Raw genomic sequence first — 20,249 nt, 5'->3', positions numbered from 1 at the left:
TCCATTAGCCAAAACAGCTTGTACATATATGTCATTCAGGTCGAATTTTTCACCTCTCCTTTCAAAAACTTTCTTGAGTAAGTCTCGCAGGGCTCCGAAGTCGGTGGGGAGACTCACTGACTTAAGCTGTATTCTGTCTACAGCCTCCATTACCGAGAAGGTGACTTTTTTACCGTTTACATGTCCTATCCGGACCACGTGTCGTAAGGCAGTGATCAGGGTGGTCGGTTGCTCCAGTCTTGCTAATTGCATAGTGAATTCTATATTTGGATAGACCCTGACAGGGTCAACAGGTGGTAATCTTGTTATAGGTGAGTCTTGTGTGGTGGGACTCGCACTGGAGCTAGTCACAATGTTTTCCTGGACTGGTTTTTGATTTATAGCTGATCCTTCTACATTTGTAACTGCCTTAGACTGATCCACTTTTACAGGATGCCCCTGCCGCAGCTGGTCTTTAGTCGGCCCCTTGTCCCGGCTGTAGGAGGAGGGAGTACTGACCTCCATAGGGAGGTCAGTTTGAATGCCGATTCTTATTGTAGGGAAGTCAGTTTGAATGCTCTTATTAGATGTCTCGATCTTGAAGTCGCTCGAGAGCGACTTTAAGAACTCCCTAAAAGCACTTGCCCTCATAGCATCCCTCCTCCCTTTGGTCAGGGATTTCCTTTTAGGCATCCAGCACGCCTTCCCAGACAGCCATAGTCTATTCTGGAGATCATTTTTTGCTCCAGCATGCGGTAGGTGGGGCAATTTCGTCCCGTGGCTCCACAGGTTTTCGTGCCTCGCCTTTTGCATGGAATACAGACTCCTGGAGCTTTACAATCCTTTTGGACGCGTCCTCACCACACTTGGAGCACGCCGACCCCCTGGTGCAGTGCCTCAGAACGTGATCCAGGTCACCACAGTTGTGGCAACGAGGTACCACTAAATAGTCCCTGGTGTTGACCGCGTGAAAGCCAATGTATAGTCTGCCCATTCCCATTATCTTTCGCCACATTGGCGCGGTAACCTCGGCAACGTGATGAACAACATCGCGGTCCCGAGGTCCCGTTTTGAATCTTAATTTAAAACTCTCTTTGAATTCTTCCTATTTTATCTCTTCAAAATTTTGTGCCCGTATTGTGTCATATAGTTCTTCATTGGTCATTGTAGTCGGAACATCATATAGGATCACTAATGGATTCCTCTTTCTGGGTGGTTCACATTTTATTACTGAATTCAGTTTCTGGTTCTTTAATAACTTCTCTTTATCCTCCTCTGTTGCTACCTCAACGATAACCGAGTTCCTACTTGGTTTTACTTTTTTTATTTTTATTTTGTCTTTCACAGGGTTTATTGTTGTTGTCAGCAGCTCTTGAATTCTTTTGACGTATCCTGGCCAGGTAAGGTCCTCAAAAAGACCGTGGTGTCTGGCCGATTAGCTGCCTTAGCAATCATGTCTCTTGTGTTTGTGGCTTGGGTGGCGCTTGCGCGACCACACCAGCCCTGGTCCTAGTTGGTTGCTTTCTTAACCAATCATTCTCTTTTTGTAGTTCCTCTACTCGCCCTTCCAGCTTGGCGTTGGCAATAGCCCATGCCGCCAATTCATTTTTGATTACAGACAGGGCCACCTGACTGATTTTACCATTTTTTATGTTCTGCTCTAGGAGCAGTGAAATTCTGGCGTGTCTTTGCGTTACAGTTTCGCCCTCTGTCTGTCCCATCTCGTCCTGGGGAGAGGGATCAGACACCAAAGATAGCCTCGAAGTCGCACTCATATCACTCGTTTCGGTTGTGGCCATATTGCTGAACGAGTGTTAAAAAATGTGGGACCGGCTCCTCTGGCATGGGGGGGGGGGGGGGGGGGGGACTTCTTGCAGCTCGCCCACCGACCTCGCCCCTAGGTCAAGGGCCCTTTGGAACTGCCGGGTTCAGCGCGCCGTCGCCAGCGCACTGGTCCCCATCGATGGCTCCGTCATCGGCGTTTTCACGCGACGCTCTTCGGTAACTGCACCCCGCACTCTGGAGAGGCGGATGCACCTCTCGCCCTTCGCCGCCTACTTGCCCGAGTTTCCACTCTCGGCCAAGGACCCGCTCCTACTCAGGTGGCGGGCCAGTCCCCCAGTCGTTCGGCGGTCTGGACCCAGCTAACCTAGCCCAGGCGATGTCACCACCTCCTGGGTTTGGCAGAACACGCCCCGGTTACCCAGGGGTGCGGCGAAACACCCTTGCCGACTCGCGCCGCGATCTCACGCCGAGAAACGAAGTCGCCGGCATGCAGAGCACCTGCTGGTCTGGGCCCTGCGAGCAGAAAGGGACAGATGTTCGTCCCTCGACACAGCTCCCCCTGTGCCACGCACCCTTCGCTTTCACATCCGGTTGGGTCGCAGCTCTTCCTTTTGTCGCAGGGCACACCCGGGGAGGCCCGAGAAATGCCGAGCTTAACGTCTGGCACCACTTGAAGGCGGAAAGAGCCACTTGGGAAGGAGAGGCTATGTATGACGCATCACTTCCCCTGTGAATCCTGTCGAGGCACGTCCGACTAGAAGCGGTACGCCCCAGTGCGAACCTCTGTGCCTTACGGCGCGCTGGCGCGGACTGGCCCACACCAAAACGCACCGTGAAACGACAGGTCCCACGCCAGACAAAGGCAGGAGTTTGCCTGTAGTACTGATAGCCCTCATCTCGTGGTCGTGCGGTAGCGTTCTCGGTTCCCGCGCCCGGGTTCCCGGGTTCGATTCCCGGCGGGGTCAGGGATTTTCTCTGCCTCGTGATGGCTGGGTGTTGTGTGTTGTCCTTAGCTTAGTTAGGTTTAAGTAGTTCTGAGTTGTAGGGGACTGTGACCATAGATGTTAAGTCTCATAGTGCTCAGAGCCATTTGAACCTTTTATTTTTTTGTAGTACTGATAAGTGAGCAACCTGTTTATCAATAACACAAACACGTTTTATATAAGCTCGACGAAACACTGAAATTCTGGCACTGAAATGATGTTTGATATGTTTTTTGTTTGCGTTTTTATTTTACCTGTTTTTGTAACTGCCGTCTGCTTCACGTCTGCTGTGCAGCGAGCTACGTTAATTTAAGTATCAACTGTATTTTTCGTACTTGTCACTTCTTCTTCCGTGTGTTTTTGCTTTCAGGAAGCTTTAATTGTCGAATGCTAGAAATAGTGTTCCATAGATTTCGTGTTTGTTTGAATACAGTCAGAGAGAGTCCCTTAGGTTCAAATGGCTCTGAGCACTATGCGACTCAACTTCTCAGGTCATCAGTCGCCTAGAACTTAGAACTAATTAAACCTAACTAACCTAAGGACATCACACACATCCATGCCTGTGGCAGGATTCGAACCTGCGTCCGGAGCGGTCTCTCGGATCCAAACTGTAGCGCCTAGAACCGCACGACCACTCCGGCCGGCAGAGTCCCTTTAGTCAGCCACAGTGCCAGTAGTGCTAGTGTTTGTTTTGAATACAGTCCAGAGACAGGTAGTGCTATTTTCATTGTTTTCTACAAGAAGTTTAGTCAACAATCAGCCGCCTTCAGTGAATTAGCAGTCTAGTTAACAGTTGATTCACTCTCTACAGTAAATTGATTTCTTAGGATGGATGGGATGTGTGACTGCTGTGTACAGACACAGGAGGAGCTGGCCACTGTTCGCGAACAGCTGAACGTGTTGATGGCCGCAGTCAGCCGTCTTCAGGCTACTGCCTCGGAGTGTAGCGGCAGTGGGGAGTCTGGTGTGTCTCATGGTACACCCCAGGTGTTACATGCTTCACCCACTGCCCCTGCTGTCGAGATATCATGAGTACCGGGCGCGGTTGGGCCACCCTCTCCCCAATGGGAGTGGCGGGTTCAGAGGCGTTCACGGCGCACGAGGTGGAGGGTCAATGTGGAGGCTGGCCGTGTGGCGTCGCCCGCTCTGCCTGTGAGTGGACGTGTGGCCGCTCCTTCAGCAAGGTCGGAGGAGGCACAAGGGGGGAGGGGTTTATTAGTTATTGGGAGCTCCAACGTTAGGGAGATAGCGGATAGGTCGGGGAAGAAGACCAGTGTCACGCTGTGTCTGCTTGCCGGGGGGTCTCATCCGAGATCGTGAGGAGACCCTGCCGGCGGCGATAGAGAGCACTGGGTGCACCCGACTGCAAATTGTTGCTCATGTCAGCACCAGTGACTCCTGCCGTCTGGCTTCAGAGGTCATCCTCAGTTCGTACAGGCGGATGCTGGAGTTGGTGAAGGCGGGAAGCCTCGCTGGCGGGGTGGAAACAGAGCTATCTATTTGTAGTATCGTTCCCAGATCCGAGCGCGGTCCTCTGGTTTGGAGCCGAGTGGAAGGCTTAAACCAGAGGCTCAGACGATTCTGCAGATATCTGGGGTGCAAATTTCTCGACCTCCGTTATCGGGTGGAGAAATGTAGGGTCCCCCTGAATAGGTCAGGCGTGCACTACACGCCGGAAGCGGCTACAAGGGTAGCGGAGTACGTGTGGAGGGCACATGGGGTTTTTTTTAGGTTTGAGAATTCCCTCCCTAGGCCCCATAAGACGCAACCTGAGACACGGCAAGGTAAGAGTAGGCAAAATGCAACAGGGAATAACAATATTAATGTGCTAATAGTAAACTGCAGGAACATCTATAGAAAGGTCCCAGAACTGCTCTCATTAATAAACTGTCGCAACGCCCCTATAGTAATAGGGACAGAAAGTTGGCTGAAACCAGACGTAAACAGTAATGAAATCCTAAACTCAGATTGGAATGTATACTGCAGATACAGGCTGGACAGTGATGGAGGAAGCGTGTTTATAGCGATAGGAAGTGCAATAGTATCGAAGGACATTGACGGAGATCCGAAATGTGAAATAATTTGCGTGAAGGTCACGGTTAAAGCAGGCTCATACATGGTAATTGGATGTCTCTATAGGCCCCCTGGCTCAGCAGCTGTTGTGGCTGAGCACCTGAAGGATAATTTGGAAAATATTTCGAGTAGATTTCCCCACCATGTTATAGTTCTGGGTGGAGATTTTAATTTGCCTGATATAGACTGGGAGGCTCAAACGTTCGTAACGGGTGGCAGGGACTAAGAATCCAATGAAAATTTTTTTAAGTGCTTTATCTGAAAACTACCTTGAGCAGTTAAACAGAGAACCGACTCGTGGCGATAACATATTAGACCTTCTGGTGACAAACAGACCCAAACTATTTGAAACAGTTAACGCAGAACAGGGAATCGGTGATCATAAAGTGGTTACTGCATCGATGATTTCAGCCGTAAATAGAATTATTCCAAAAGGTAAGAAGATTTTTCTGTTTCGCAAAAGTGACAAAAAGCAGGTTTCAGAGTACCTGATGGCTCAACACAAAAGTTTTGTCTCAAGTACAGATAGTGTTGAGGATCAGTGGACAAAGTTCAAAACCATTGTACAATATGTGTTAGATCAGTATGTGCCAAGCAAGGTAGTAAGAGATGGAAAAGAGCCACCGTGGTACAACAACCGAGTTAGAAAACTGCTGCCGAAGCAAAGGGAACTTCACAGCAAACATAAACATAGCCAAAGCCTTGCAGACAAAGCAGACAAACAAAAATTACGCGAAGCGAAATGTAGTGTGAGGAGGACTATGCTAGAGGCGTTCAATGAGTTTGAAAGCAAAGTTTTATGTACTGACTTGGCAGAAAATCTTACGAAATTTTGGTCTTATGTCAAAGCGGTAGGTGGATCAAAACAAAATGTCCAGACAATCTGTGACCAATATGATACAGAAACAGAGGATGACAGACTAAAGGCCGAAATACTAAATGTATTTTTCCAAAGCTGTTTCACCGATAAAGACTGCACTGTAGTCCCTTCTCTAGATTGTCGCACAGATGACAAAATGGTAGATAACGAAATAGACGACAGAGGGATAGAGAAACAATTAAAATCGCTCAAAAGAGAAACGGCCGCTGGACCTGATGGGATACCAGTTCGATTTTACACAGAGTACGCCAAGGAACTTGCCCCCCTTCTTGCAGCGGTGTACCGTAGGTCTCTAGAAGAGCGTAGCGTTCCAAAGGATTGGAAAAGTGCACAGGTCATCCCCGTTTTCAAGAAGGGACGTGGAACAGATGTGCAGAACTATAGACCTATATCGCTAACGTGTATTAGTTGTAGAATTTCGGAACACATATTATGTTCGAGTATAATGACTTTTCTGGAGACTAGAAATCTACTCTGTAGGAATCAGCAAGGGTTTCGAAAAAGACGATCGTGTGAAACCCAGCTCGCGCTATTTGTCCGCGAGACTCAGAGGACCATAGACACGGGTTCACAGGTAGATCCCGTATTTCTTGACTTCCGCAAGGCGTTCGATACAGTTCCCCACAGTCATTTAATGAACATAGTAAGAGCATATTGAATATCAGACCAATTGTGTGATTGGATTGAAGAGTTCCTAGATAACAGAAGGCAGCATGTCATTCTCAATAGAGAGCAGACTTCCGAAGTAAGAGTGATTTCAGGTGTGCCGCAGGGGTGTGTCATAGGACCATTGCTATTCAAAATATACATAAATGACCTTGTCGATGACATCGGAAGTTCACTGAGGCTTTTTGCAGATGATGCTGTAGTGTATCGAGAGGTTGTAACAATGGAAAATTGTACTGAAATGCAGGAGGATCTGCAGCGAATTGACGCATGGCGCAGGGAACGGCAATTGAATCTCAAGGTAGACAAGTGTAATGTGCTGCGAATACATAGAAAGATAGATCCCTTATCATTTTGCTACAAAATAGCAGGTCAGCAATTGGAAGCAGTTAATTCCATAAATTATCTAGGAGTACGCATTACGAGTGATTTAAAATGGAATGATCATATAAAGTTGATCGTCGGTAAAGCAGATGCCAGACTGAGATTCATTGGAAGAATCCTAAGGAAATGCAATCCGAAAACAAAGGAATTAGGTTACAGTACGCTTGTTCGCCCACTGCTTGAATACTGCTCAGCAGTGTGGGATCCGTACCAGATAGGATTGCTAGAAGAGATAGAGAAGATCATTTAGGAATCGCGAAATCGTTACGGAGATGATAGATAAACTCCAATGGAAGACTCTGCAGGAGAGACGCTCAGTTGCTCGGTACGGGCTTTTGTTAAAGTTTCGAGAACATGCCTTCACCGAAGAGTCAAGCAGCATATTGCTCCCTCCTGCGTATATCTAGCGAAGAAACCATGAGGATAAAATCAGAGAGATTAGAGCACACACAGAAGCATACCGACAATCCTTCTTTCCAGGAACAATACGAGACTGGAATAGAAGGGAGAACCGATAGAGGTACTCAGGGCACACCCCGCTACACACCGTCAGGTGGCTTGCGGAGTATGGATGTAGATGTAGACGTGGATGTAGAAATCGCATTTCCTAGAGCTATCTGATAAATCCTCCCCCCATGAACCATGGACCTTGCCGTTGGTGGGGAGCCTTGTGTGCCTCAACCATACAGATAGCCGTACCGTAGATGCAACCACAACGGAGGGCTATCTGTTTAGGCCAGACAAATGCAATAGATAGGCATATTTGTATTAATAAATCAATGGGAGAAATTAGATTTGCGGTCTTAGGGTTTTCTTAAAGCTAGGTACACATGGGGAGCGTTTTATGTGAATAGTACCTTCAAGGTAGGCGGCCGTTAATCCTGAGCGATACTGGTTCTTCAAAAATTTCTTTTTGAAAATAATGTATCACAAATATTGCGAGGTGCAGGGGTCGAGAAGAGATTGTACCTCTTTAATTCTGGAGAACATTGCATGAGAACTAGACATGCACTCGACCCCCTCCTTGCCTACCACCTAATTAATTATTATGTGCGCAACAGTAACGAGAGGAATTGACGGTGGACCCTATTAGTTGGTAAAACAAGGAGTACACACTCACAATAATGTAATAAAAATCGTAATCTATTGAGTGATAAAAGGGAATTTTATCATAATTGTAAAATGTGAATATTTCTATTGCCTATTGTCGAACCACAATTTATGAAAGATGTTTATATGTTATTAATAGGTTTAAGTAGGAATAATTAATATTTGTCATTTTGGAAATAATTGTGGTAGCAGGGAATATCTGCACCAAAGTATTGTTGGCAGGAGAGACCGCACATTGATATAATTTTAAAAAGAACGGGAGAGACCGCGTATGGATATATTATGGATATATTTTAAGATAAGAGCGGGAAAGACCGCGCATTGATACATTTTGTAATGGTAGCAGGGATTGTCTGCACCAGAAAGCATTGTTGGCGGGAGAGACCGCACTTTATCGTTCGTAGGAAGTCAGTAGTAAGCGAGATGTGAAGCGAGCCCGTAGCAGGTCTGAAGCGAGAGGTTGAGAGGAGCCATCAGCTATGTATAAACGGATGTACAGAGACATCAGCTAACTATTATCATAAGAGGAACTAATATTATTGAATTAATTTTTTGAGAAACTGAGGACTACTGAAGGTATGTATGCGCAATGCTAGTTGTAAGACTATTGTAAAAAGTAAGCCCCATTTGAACGTTTGTAAACTCATTTCATTCAAAATATAATTAATTTTTGCCTTCAATATTGCATTACTGATTATAACCCATCCCAAAAACCATCGACGTAAAACTTCGCAAAATTTTATTGTTGTCAAGAAAAAGTTTAACTATGAATTACGTAACTTCAGTCAAATTAATTAAAGAATAACGTCAGCTTTGGTAATAAATACAGCCACTTATTATGACAGCCCACCAGGAGCTAATAGAGTATACTAAAACACACAAACATGTGGTTCCTGAAGAGGGGCAGCAGCCTTTTCAGTATGCAGGGGCAACAGTCCGGATGATTGACTGATCTGGCCTTGTAACATTAACCAAAACGGCCTTGCTGTTGGCTGAAAGCAAGGGGAAACTACGGACGTAATTTTTCCCGAGGGCAGGCAGCTTTACTGTATGATTAAATGATGATGGCGTCCTCTTGGGTAAAATATTCCGGAGGTAAAATAGTCCCCCATTCGGATATCCGGGCGGGGACTACTCAAGAGGCCGTCGTTATCAGGAGAAAGAAAACTGGTGTTCTACGGATCGGAGCGTGGAATGTCAGATCCCTTAATCGGGCAGGTAGGTTAGAAACTTTAAAAAGGGAAATGGATAGGTTAAAGTTAGATATAGTGGGAATTAGTGAAGTTCGGTGGCAGGAGGATCAAGACTTCTGGTCAGGTGAATACAGGGTTATAAATACAAAATCAAATAGGGGTAATGCAGGAGTCGGTTTAATAATGAATAAAAAAATAGGAGTGCGGGTAAGCTACTACAAACAACATAATGAGCGCATTATTGTGGCCAAGATAGACACAAAGCCCACGCCTACTACAGTAGTACAAGTTTATATGCCAACTAGCTCTGCAGATTACGAAGAAATTGAAGAAATGTATGATGAAATAAAAGAAATTATTCAAGTAGTGAGGAGAGACGAAAATTTAATAGTCATGGCTGACTGGAATTCGGTAGTACGAAAAGGGAGATAAGGAAACGTAGTAGGTGAATATGGATGGGGCTAAGAAATGAAAGAGGAAGCCGCCGGATAGAATTTTGCACAGAGCACAACATAATCATATCTAACACTTGGTTCAAGAATCATAAAAGAAGGTTGTATACATGGAAGAAGCCTGGACATACTGACAGGATTCAGATAGATTACATAATGGTAAGACAGAGATTTAGGAACCAGATTTTAAATTGTAGGACATTTCCCGGGGCAGATGTGGACTCTGTTCACAATCTATTGGTTATGAACTGTAGATTAAAACTGAATAAACTGAAGAAAAGGTATGAATTTAAGGAGATGGAACCTGGATAAACTGAAAGACCCAGAGGTTGTACAGAGTTTCAGGGAGAGCATACGGGAACAATTGACAGGAATGGGGGAAATAAATACAGTAGAAGACGAATGGGTGGCTCTGAGGGATGAAGTAGTGAAGGCAGGTGAGGATCAAGTAGGTAAAAAGACGAGGGCTAGTAGAAATCCTTGGGTAACAGAAGAAATATTGAATTTAATTGATGAAAGGAGAAAATATAAAAATGCAGAAAGTGAAGCAGGCAAAAAGGAATACAAACATCTCAAAAATGATATCGACAGGAAGTGCAAAATTGCTAAGCATGGATGGCTAGAGGACAAATGTAACGACGTAGAGGCTTATCTACTAGAGATAAGATAGATACAGCCTACAGGAAAATTAAAGAGACCTTTGGGGAAAAGAGAGACACTTGTATGTATATCAAGAGCTCAGATGGAAACCCAGTCCTAAGCAAAGAGGGCAAAGCAGAAAGGTGGATGGAGTATATAGAGGGTCTACACAAGGGCGATGTACTTGAGGACAATATTATGGACGTGGAAGAGGATATAGATGAAGATGAAATGGGTGATACGATACTGCATGAAGAGTTTGACAGAGCACTGAGAGACCTGAGTCAAAACAAGGCCCCGGGAGTAGACAACATTCCATTACAACTACTGACGGTCTTGGGAGAGCCAGTCCTGACAAAACTCTACCATCTGGTGAGCAAGGTGTACGAGACAGGCTAAATACAGTCAGACTTCAAGAAGAATATAATAATTCCAATCCCAAAGAAAGCAGGTGTTGACAGATGACTGAAAGAAGCCGACCTCGGGGAAAATCAGTTTGGATTCCATTGAAATGTTGGAACACGTGAGGCAATACTGACTTTACGACTTATCTCAGAAGAAAGATTAAGGAAAGGCAAACCTACGTTTCTAGCATTTGTAGACTTAGAGAAAGCTTTTGACAATGTTGACTGGAATACTCTCTTTCAAATTCTAAAGGTGGAAGGTGTAAAATACAGGGAGCGAAAGGCTATTTACAATTTGTACAGAAACCAGATGGCAGTTATAAGAGTCGAGAGACATGAAAGGGAATCAGTGGTTGGAAAGGGCGTGAGACAGGGCTGTAGCCTCTCCCCAATGTTATTCAATCTGTATATTGAGCAAGGAGTGAAAGAAAGAAAAGAAAAATTCGGAGTAGGTATTAAAATCCATGGAGAAGAAATAAAAAGTTTGAGGTTCGCCGATGATATCGTAATTCTGTCAGAGACAGCAAAGCACTTGGAAGAGCAGTTGAACGGAATGGACAGTGTCTTGAAATGAGGATATAAGGTGAACATCAACAAAAGCAAATCGAGGATAATGGAATGTAGTCGAATTAAGTCGGGTGATGCTGAGGGAATTAGATTAGGAAAAGAGACGCTTAAAGTAGTAAAGGAGTTTTGCTATTTGGGGAGAAAAATAACTGGTGATGGTCGAAGTAGAGAGGATATAAAATGTAGACTAGCAATGGCAAGGACAGCGTTTTTGAAGAAGAGAAATTTGTTAACATCGAGTATAGATTTAAGTGTCAGGAAGTCGTTTCTGAAAGTATTTGTATGGGGTGTAGCCATGTATGGAAGTGAAACATGGATGATAACTAGTTTGAACAAGAAGAGAATAGAAGCTTTAGAAATGTGGTGCTACAGAAGAATGTTGAAGATTAGGTGGGTAGATCACGTAACTAATGAGGAGGTATTGAATAGGATTGGGGAGAAGAGAAGTTTGTGGCACAACTTGACTAGAAGAAGGGATCGGTTGGTAGGACATGTCCTGACGCATCAACGGATCACAAATTTAGCATTGGAGGGCAGCGTGGAGGGTAAAAATCGTAGAGGGAGACGAAGAGATGAATACACTAAGCAGATTCAGAAGGATATAGGTTGCAGTAGGTACTGGGAGATGAAGGAGCTTGCACAGGATAGATTAGCATGGAGAGCTGCATCAAACCAGTCTCAGGACTGAAGACCATAACAACAACATCATCTGATAAATATATGAAAAACATTTTTTACTACAACACCCCTCTGTTTCACATTACAAGCTAAAAATTTTCAAATAAAATCTCAATCAAACATTGACAATGTCAGTTTTTTCTATAAATACTCTCTATTTTTAACCAAGGGTTTGGAGGATAACTATGTAGAACAAAAATAAGCTTCCGTTTATATGCCATCCCTCAATTTCTAGACGTTCCTAGATTCCGATTTCTAAGCGAATCTAGTAAAACACTAGTCGCATATGCAAACAAAGCGATCGAAATAAGCTTAAGCGAATTAGGTATGCCACACACTTAACTTACAGGTAACGCAGTTATGACTGTAACTGAACAAAGCTACTAGGAAAACTATCGTAGTCTACTCTCATTTACCATTGTCTATGGCAGCCTACGGTAGTTTTAGAATTCTAATTGTTAGACATCTGCCGGATACGACACACCACTCACTGAAGATGCAAATAACCGAAAAGTTAAACAAAAAATATCAAAACTCGCGTAACTCGACGTGTGACGATATAGGATCTTTACATCCTTCCCGGGAACTGGACATGCCAGTCAAGAATCCGCACAGTCCTCAAAGCTTTCGCCGTGTGAACTGCTCTGCAGAGTCTCGCATTATACTGCTGGTGCACGCAGTTTGGTACACTGATATGATGGGTATGATAACAGGACCTTTGTGCAGTTGTGCTGAAATACTAATCATTTGCATATCCAAGCATGTACACTTGTCGCCAGTTCGACATTTGTTCCATGTTCAATTTACGAATTCCTGTGGACTAGGCCGGCCGCGGTGGTCTCGCGGTTAAGGCGCTCAGTCCGGAACCGCGCGACTGCTACGGTCGCAGGTTCGAATCCTGCCTCGGGCATGGATGTGTGTGATGTCCGTAGGTTAGTTAGGTTTAAGTAGTTCTAAATTCTAGGGGACTGATGACCACAGATGTTAAGTCCCATAGTGCCATTTTGTGGACTAGGTCCAGCATCTAACAATATAAATAAAGGAAGTGAAGCACCATAGCCACATTTTCAAAGTATTTGTTATTCAGACGACTAGTTTCAAGGCTACGTTCACGTCATCTTCATGTCCTACTACAAACCAAATAAATATTTCCAGTCATTGGTTCATGTATCATGGATTTTTGTCTGGATGGTATATGAGCCAATGACTGGAAGTTCTTATTTGGTTTATAGGAGAACTTGCAGATGGCGGATATGTAACATTTAAAATAGTCGTCTGAATGAAAAATGTTTCGAAAACACAACTGCGGTGTTCCACTTCCATCACTTTTGTTGCTTGTCGTCTTCACGGTGTAAATTTAACGGCCAGCAGTTAGGTAAAGTTTGAACTAGTTGGCCGGCTGTCAGCTACTGCCCGCTTGCCTCAATGGCCAGTGGAGAGACAGAAACTTGCTGAGGCGACGAGTGCTGCGTGTTGCAGAGCGCGAGCCATTCCTGGCGTACGAGCTGGCGCTGGGTCTGGACCAGGTGGCGAGGCGGAGCGCGCTGGCCAACATCGCCGATGACTCCCGCTCGCTGGCCGACCAGCTGCACGACGCCTACGGCATCCCGTACAACCTTCGCCTCAAGTTCAAGGTGGGTAGATCCGCCTTTCTTTTTACGCCCCTAACAACGGACACACTACGCTTCTTATTAGTACATGGTATCCACACTATCTGATCAAATATATCTGGTGAACCGAAACTATCCAGACACCTACTAGTGGAAATAAAGATGGTGTGTGTCCACCCTTCGCCTCTATGGCGGCTTGAATTCTGCTGCGGACACTTTCAATGAGCCCTTTGAATATCTGTGGAGGAATACCAGCCCATTCTTCCTCAACAGCCGAAACCAGAAAAGTTAGGGATGTTCGACTTTGGGGTCTGAAATTAAGTCGGTATCGTAAGTTAACCCCAAAAGCGTTCCATTGGGTTCAGGTCGGGACTCCGCACAGATCATTCTTCACGGATGCTTCTTTACGAAGTATGTGAGAAAAATAATGAGACTGACAACACAGCGAGCGATCTGGCAACGCTATGTCGTTCTACTTGTGTAGACCAGTGTGTTCATCCCTTCCCGATGCACAGTCAGAGCTTCATCTCCGTAGAGCCATCACGTGATTTTTGAGAGCGCTACAAGTAAAGCTTTGTTTTTACTGAGTGTTACAAAAAATGAAGAGCAGAATTCAGGGCATCGTTAGGAAATCAAGTTTTGTGTTAAATTTGGCGAATCCTTGAATGTGACCTTCGCTGGCACAAAACAGTTTTGTAAGGTGGGAACATGTTGAAAATGAACCTCGCTCAGGGAGACCTTCGGCTTCAAAAACCGACGAAAACGTCGAACGTGTGCGCATGCTCTTGTAAGATCAAACCACCGTTAAACAGCAAAGATAGCGGGTGACCTGTATTTTACCCCTGCCACCTTCAGAATTTGAAAGAGAGTATTCCAGTCAACACTGTCAAAAGCTTTCCATAAGTCTACAAATGGTAGAAACGTAGGTTTGCCTTTCCTTAATCTAGCTTCTAAGATAAGTCGTAGGCTCAGTATTGCCTCACGTGTTCAAATATTTCTACGGAATCCAAACTGATCATCCCCGAGGTCAGCTTCTAACAGTTTTTCCATTCGTCTGTAGAGAATACGCGTTAGTATTTTGCATCCGTGACTTATTAAACTGATTGGTCGGTAATTTTCACATCTGCCAGCACCTGATTTCTTTGAGATCAGAATTATTATATTCTTCTTGAAGTCTGAGGGTATTTCGCCTGTCTCATACATCTTGCTCACCAGATGGTAGAGTTTTGTCAGGAGTAGCTCTCCTAAAGCCGTCAGTAGTTCTAATGGAATATTGTCACTCCCGCGGCCTTGTTTCGACTCAGGTCTTTCAGTGCTCTGTCAAACTCTTCATGCAGTATTGTATCCCCCATTTCATCTTCATCTACATCCTCTTCCATTTCCATAATATTGTCCTCATGTACATTGAATAGACCCTTGTATAGACCCTCTATATACTCCCCCCACCTTTCTGCTTTCCCTTCTTTGCTTAGGACTGGGTTTCCATCTGAGCTCTTGATATTCATACAAGTGGCTCTCTTTTCTCCAAAGTTCTCTCTAATTTTCCTGTATTCAGTGTCTCTCTTACCCCTAATGAGATAACCCTCTATATCCTTACATTTGTACTCTAGCCATCCCTGCTTAGCCATTTTGCGCTTCCTGTCGACCTCATTTTTTAGACTTTTGTATTCCTTTTTGCCTGCTTCATTTACTGCATTTTTATATTTTCTCCTTTCATCAATTAAATGCAGTATTTCTTCTGTTGACCAAGGGTTTCTACTAGCCCTCGTCTTTTTACCTACTAGGTCCTCAGCTGACTTGACTACTTCATCTCTCAAAGGTACCCATTGTTTTTCTACTGTATTTCTTTCCCCCATTCCTGTCAATTGTTCACTTATGCTCTCCCTGAAACTCTGTACAACCTCTGGGTCTTTCAGTTTATCCAGGTCCCATCTCCTTAAATTCCCACCTTTTTTTCAGTTTCCTCAGTTTTAATCTACAGTTCATATCCAATAGATTGTGATCAGAGTCCACATCTGCCCCTGGAAATGTCTTACAATTTAAAACCTGGTTCCTAAATCTCTGTCTTACCATTATGTGATCTATCTGTAATCTATCTGTAACCTGTCAGTATCTCCCAGCTTCTTCCATGTATACAACCTTCTTTTATGGTTCTTGAGCCAAGTGTTAGCTATGATTAAGTTGTGCTCTGTGCAAAATTCTATCCGGCGGCTTCCTCTTTCATTTCTTAGCCCCAATCCATATTCACCTACTGCGTTTCCTTCTCTCTCTTTTCCTACTACCGAATTCCAGTCAGCCATGACTATTAAATTTTCGTCTCCCTTCACTACCTGAATAATTCCTTTTATCTCATCATACATTTCTTCAATTTCTTCGTCATCTGCAAAGCTAGTTGGCATATAAACTTGTACTACTGTAGTAGGCCTGGGCTTTGTGTCTATCTTGGCCACAATAATGCGGTCACTATGCTGTTTGTAGTAGCTTACCCGCACTCCTATTTTTTTTATTCATTATTAAACCGACTCCTGCATTACTACTATTTGATTTTGTATTTATAACCCTTTATTCACCTGACCAGAAGTCTTGATCCTCCTGCCATCGAACTTCACTAATTCCCACTATATCTAACTTTAACCTATCCATCCGAATGGGGGACTATTTTACCTCCGGAATATTTTACCCAAGAGGACGCCATCATCATTTAATCATGCATTAAAGCTGCATGCCCTCGGGAAAAATTACGTCCGTAGTTTCCCCTCGATTTCAGCCGTTCGCAGTACCAGCAAAGCAAGGCTGTTTTGGTTATTGTTACAAGGCCAGATTAGTCAATCATCCAGACTGTTGCCCCTGCAACTACTGAAAAGGCTGCTGCCCCTCTTCAGGAACCACACGTTAGTCTGGCCTCTCAACAGATACCCCTCCGTTGTGGTTGCACCTACGGTACGGCTATCTGTATCGCTGAGGCACGCAAGCCTCCCGACCAACGGCAAGGTCCATGGTTCTTGGGGGGGGATGTCTGGGATACCCATCCTCGATCATTATGTCTCGTAGTTTCTTTCCCTTCACAGTGTCAAAAGGTTTTTCGAAATCAATAAAAGCTGTATGTGTCACTAAACTGAATGCTGGCCCTTTTTCTAAAATATTTTTTATCGCAAATACACTCCTGGAAATTGAAATAAGAACACCGTGAATACATTGTCCCAGGAAGGGGAAACTTTATTCACACATTCCTGGGGTCAGATACATCACATGATCACACTGACAGAACCACAGGCACATAGACACAGGCAACAGAGCATGCACAATGTCGGCACTAGTACAGTGTATATTCAACTTTCGCAGCATTGCAGGCTGCTATTCTCCCATGAAGACGATCGTAGAGATGCTGGATGTAGTCCTGTGGAACGGCTTGCCATGCCATTTCCACCTGGCGCCTCAGTTGGACCAGCGTTCGTGCTGGACGTGCAGACCGCGTGAGACGACGCTTCATCCAGTCCCAAACATGCTCAATGGGGGACAGATCCGGAGATCTTGCTGGCCAGGGTAGTTGACTTACACCTTCTAGAGCACGTTGGGTGGCACGGGATACATGCGGACGTGCATTGTCCTGTTGGAACAGCAAGTTCCCTTGCCGGTCTAGGAATGGTAGAACGATGGGTTCGATGACGGTTTGGATGTACCGTGCACTATTCAGTGTCCCCTCGATGATCACCAGAGGTGTACGGCCAGTGTAGGAGATCGCTCCCCACACCATGATGCCGGGTGTTGGCCCTGTGTGCCTCGGTCGTATGCAGTCCTGATTGTGGCGCTCACCTGCACGGCGCCAAACACGCATACGACCATCATTGGCACCAAGGCAGAAGCGACTCTCATCGCTGAAGACGACACGTCTCTATTCGTCCCTCCATTCACGCCTGTAGCGACACCGCTGGAGGCGGGCTGCACGATGTTGGGGCGTGAGCGGAAGACGGCCTAACGGTGTGCGGGTCCGTAGCCCAGCTTCATGGGGACTGTTGCGAATGGTTCTCGCCGATACCCCAGGAGCAACAGTGTCCCTAATTTGCTGGGAAGTGGCGGTGCGGTCCCCTACGGCACTGCGTAGGATCCTATGGTCTTGGCGTGCATCCGTGCGTCGCTGCGGTCCGGTCCCAGGTCGACTGGTACGTGCACCTTCCGCCGACCACTGGCGACAACATCGATGTACTGTGGAGACCTCACGCCCCACGTGTTGAGCAATACGGCGGTACGTCCACCCGGCCTCTCGCATGCCCACTATACGCCCTCGCTCAAAGTCCGTCAACTGCACATACGGTTCACGTCCACGCTGTCGCGGCATGCTACCAGTGTTAAAGACTGCGATGGAGCTCCGTATGCCACGGCAAACTGGCTGACATGACGGCGTCGGTGCACAAATGCTGCGCAGCTAGCGCCATTCGACAGGCAACACCGCGGTTCCTTGTGTGTCCGCTGTGCCGTGCGTGTGATCATTGCTTGTACAGCCCTCTCGCAGTGTCCGGAGCAAGTATGGTGGGTCTGACACACCGGTGTCAATGTGTTCTTTTTTCCATTTCCAGGAGTGTATATTACCATTGCATGAACGAATTTTTCGGAATCGTCATTGTTCTTCTAATATGAGAATCTCTGTTACGGTTCTCAACCAATTATTGATTACTTTTGCAAATGTTCAAGGCTGAGTTTACGAAGCTAATTTCTCTATAATTTTCACCATTTTTTGACCTTTTTTAAAAAAATTTGTGTCCCTCTCAACATTTTTGAAGAGTTTGGCAATTTGCACCAGTGTCAACATTCATTAAATAAATGTAATATTTTCCAGTGTTGATAAACGTTATTGCAATAATGTGACATTGCGCGTACGGTCAAAGCTTGAAATGGCCTTTCTAAGCGTACTGACTGATTGAAGAGTGTACACAAGCAGCATTGACCGTTCACGATTGCTGACATGGCGTACTCTGTTGAAATCAAAGAAGAATAAACGATATACCTTCCGCACACAACTGACTGTACGTACCTATATTGAGAAAAGAGGTTTCCTCTCATAACACACAAACACACACACAGCTCGCCGTGAGGATGGTATAAGGCTTTCTTTATCAGTTTATTTCACGATTTACAATTACAAACATGACCTTAGTCTCGCCAATTAGTCAGCTACTCAAGCTAATCGACAGCGTGGGAGCGGGCGGGCCAGTTACCAGTAGGTCTGCACTGCCTGAGGCAGTCATGGCCATACTTTGCACCTGTGCAAAGATTACAGACAGCTGCCAATTCTGTTTCCTAATTAGAGTTTGGTTTTACTTGTACAAGAGTAATATCAAACAAATTGGAAAAAAATGGATGAAAGAAAAACAAAGATAAGTCTTAATGTCCTAGAGCGCTTACGGTCTAATATCGGTAAGACATGGACAACCTTTCCGAGTCCCTTCACATCACATTGAGGGTTTGGACAAAAGTGTGGAGACACCAAAAACACAATACATTACCATTACTATTCCCAATACTGTGCAGGAAACACATAGCGAATCAGAAGAGCTTCCAGTCGTCTCGGAATGAATAAATACAGGTCCCGTCCGGTTTTCAAACAAATCTGACACCATTCTGGCTGCAAAACAGTGAGAAGTTTAGGTAACGACGATGCAAGTGAACAGCGATCACTCACCCCTCCCCAAAGTAGAACAAAAAGGCTCACTAATATTGGGATCTGATAACCGTGGTGGCCCAGAAGACACGTCAAGTCATCCTCGTGCTCACAAAACTCATCCTGGACGATGCGGGCTGTGTCAAAAGTGGCCATGTCGTCTTGGAATATAGCATCGCCATTGGGGCACGAACATTATGTCTTGGGATGAACCTAACGGGTTAAAATTGTTGCGTAATCCTCATCAGTGATCCTATCTTGCAGAGTAATCAAGGAGCTCATGGAATACCAAGATATGGCTACCCAAAGTATCACCGAACTCACGCCTTGTTTCACTCTTGGGTCGTAAATTCGGAAATTGGAGTCAGTGTGAAACAAGACTCATCTGGCCAAATTGCTTTCTTCCACTGCTCCATAGTCGAGGTTTTCCTGTTACTGCGTTCCCTTCGTGTTTTTTTTTTTTTTCTGTCCTGCAGACACTTTTGCAGCTAAAATGATAATTACATCAAGACCCTAAGCTGTCGACAGACGTTGATATACATTAACGGGGACAGTTGAAAATGTGTGTCCCGACCGGGACCCGAACCCCGGATCTCCTGCTTACATGGCAGACACTCTATCCAGCTGAGCCACCGAGAGCATAGAGGATACTGCGACTGCAGGAATTTATCCCTTGCACGCTCCCCGTGAGACCCACATTGCCAACTTAATGTCAACACACAACATTCGTAGTGCCCCAGCCCAGTACACTCATTACTCGCGGCGGACCATCTTACAGATTCCTGCAAGAGTTCGGGCAATGCGTGTGCATCCAGCTCAGAAGAAGGTCAATGGCCGGTTAGCCTTAACGTAACAGCCTTTGCAGCTGTCGTTCTCACACTGTGAGTCACAATCTTCTTCAATGACCGACTGTTACTATCACTGAACACAAGCTTTGGTCCATACTGTGACTTAGCGGGTGATGTTTTTTTTTCTCTTCTGATGTATTTAATGTAAATCTTCGGTATTATACCTCATGAAACACCAAACATTCGGTTCGATTGGGTACGAAAGCTCCTACCATATGACCACAAACAATTTGCCCACTTTGAATTCACAACTACACATGACACTGATCTGACTACGACGTACACTTGCAACGCAGTGAGGACATTGCAATGTGTCATTCGTGTTGAAGTACAACGGCGCCA

At 45.2% G+C, this 20,249-nt stretch overlaps 1 protein-coding gene across 2 annotated transcripts in view; it reads left to right on the top strand.

The window, feature by feature from the left end:
* The window catches only part of LOC126302916 (uncharacterized), a 54,694-nt gene that overhangs the window by 19,441 nt on the left and 15,004 nt on the right, over positions 1-20,249 (top strand). For both annotated transcript variants that reach the window (XM_049991784.1, XM_049991783.1), the window contains exon 3: positions 13,273-13,427. In XM_049991784.1, the coding sequence (XP_049847741.1) occupies positions 13,273-13,427 (155 nt within the window). The remainder of the gene's footprint in view (positions 1-13,272; positions 13,428-20,249) is intronic.

The sequence above is a fragment of the Schistocerca gregaria genome, chromosome 1 (genome assembly GCF_023897955.1).
Source record: "Schistocerca gregaria isolate iqSchGreg1 chromosome 1, iqSchGreg1.2, whole genome shotgun sequence".
Taxonomy (NCBI): domain Eukaryota; kingdom Metazoa; phylum Arthropoda; class Insecta; order Orthoptera; family Acrididae; genus Schistocerca; species Schistocerca gregaria.
Note: the sequence above shows the minus strand (reverse complement) of the source record. Positions and strands in the feature narration are given on the sequence as shown.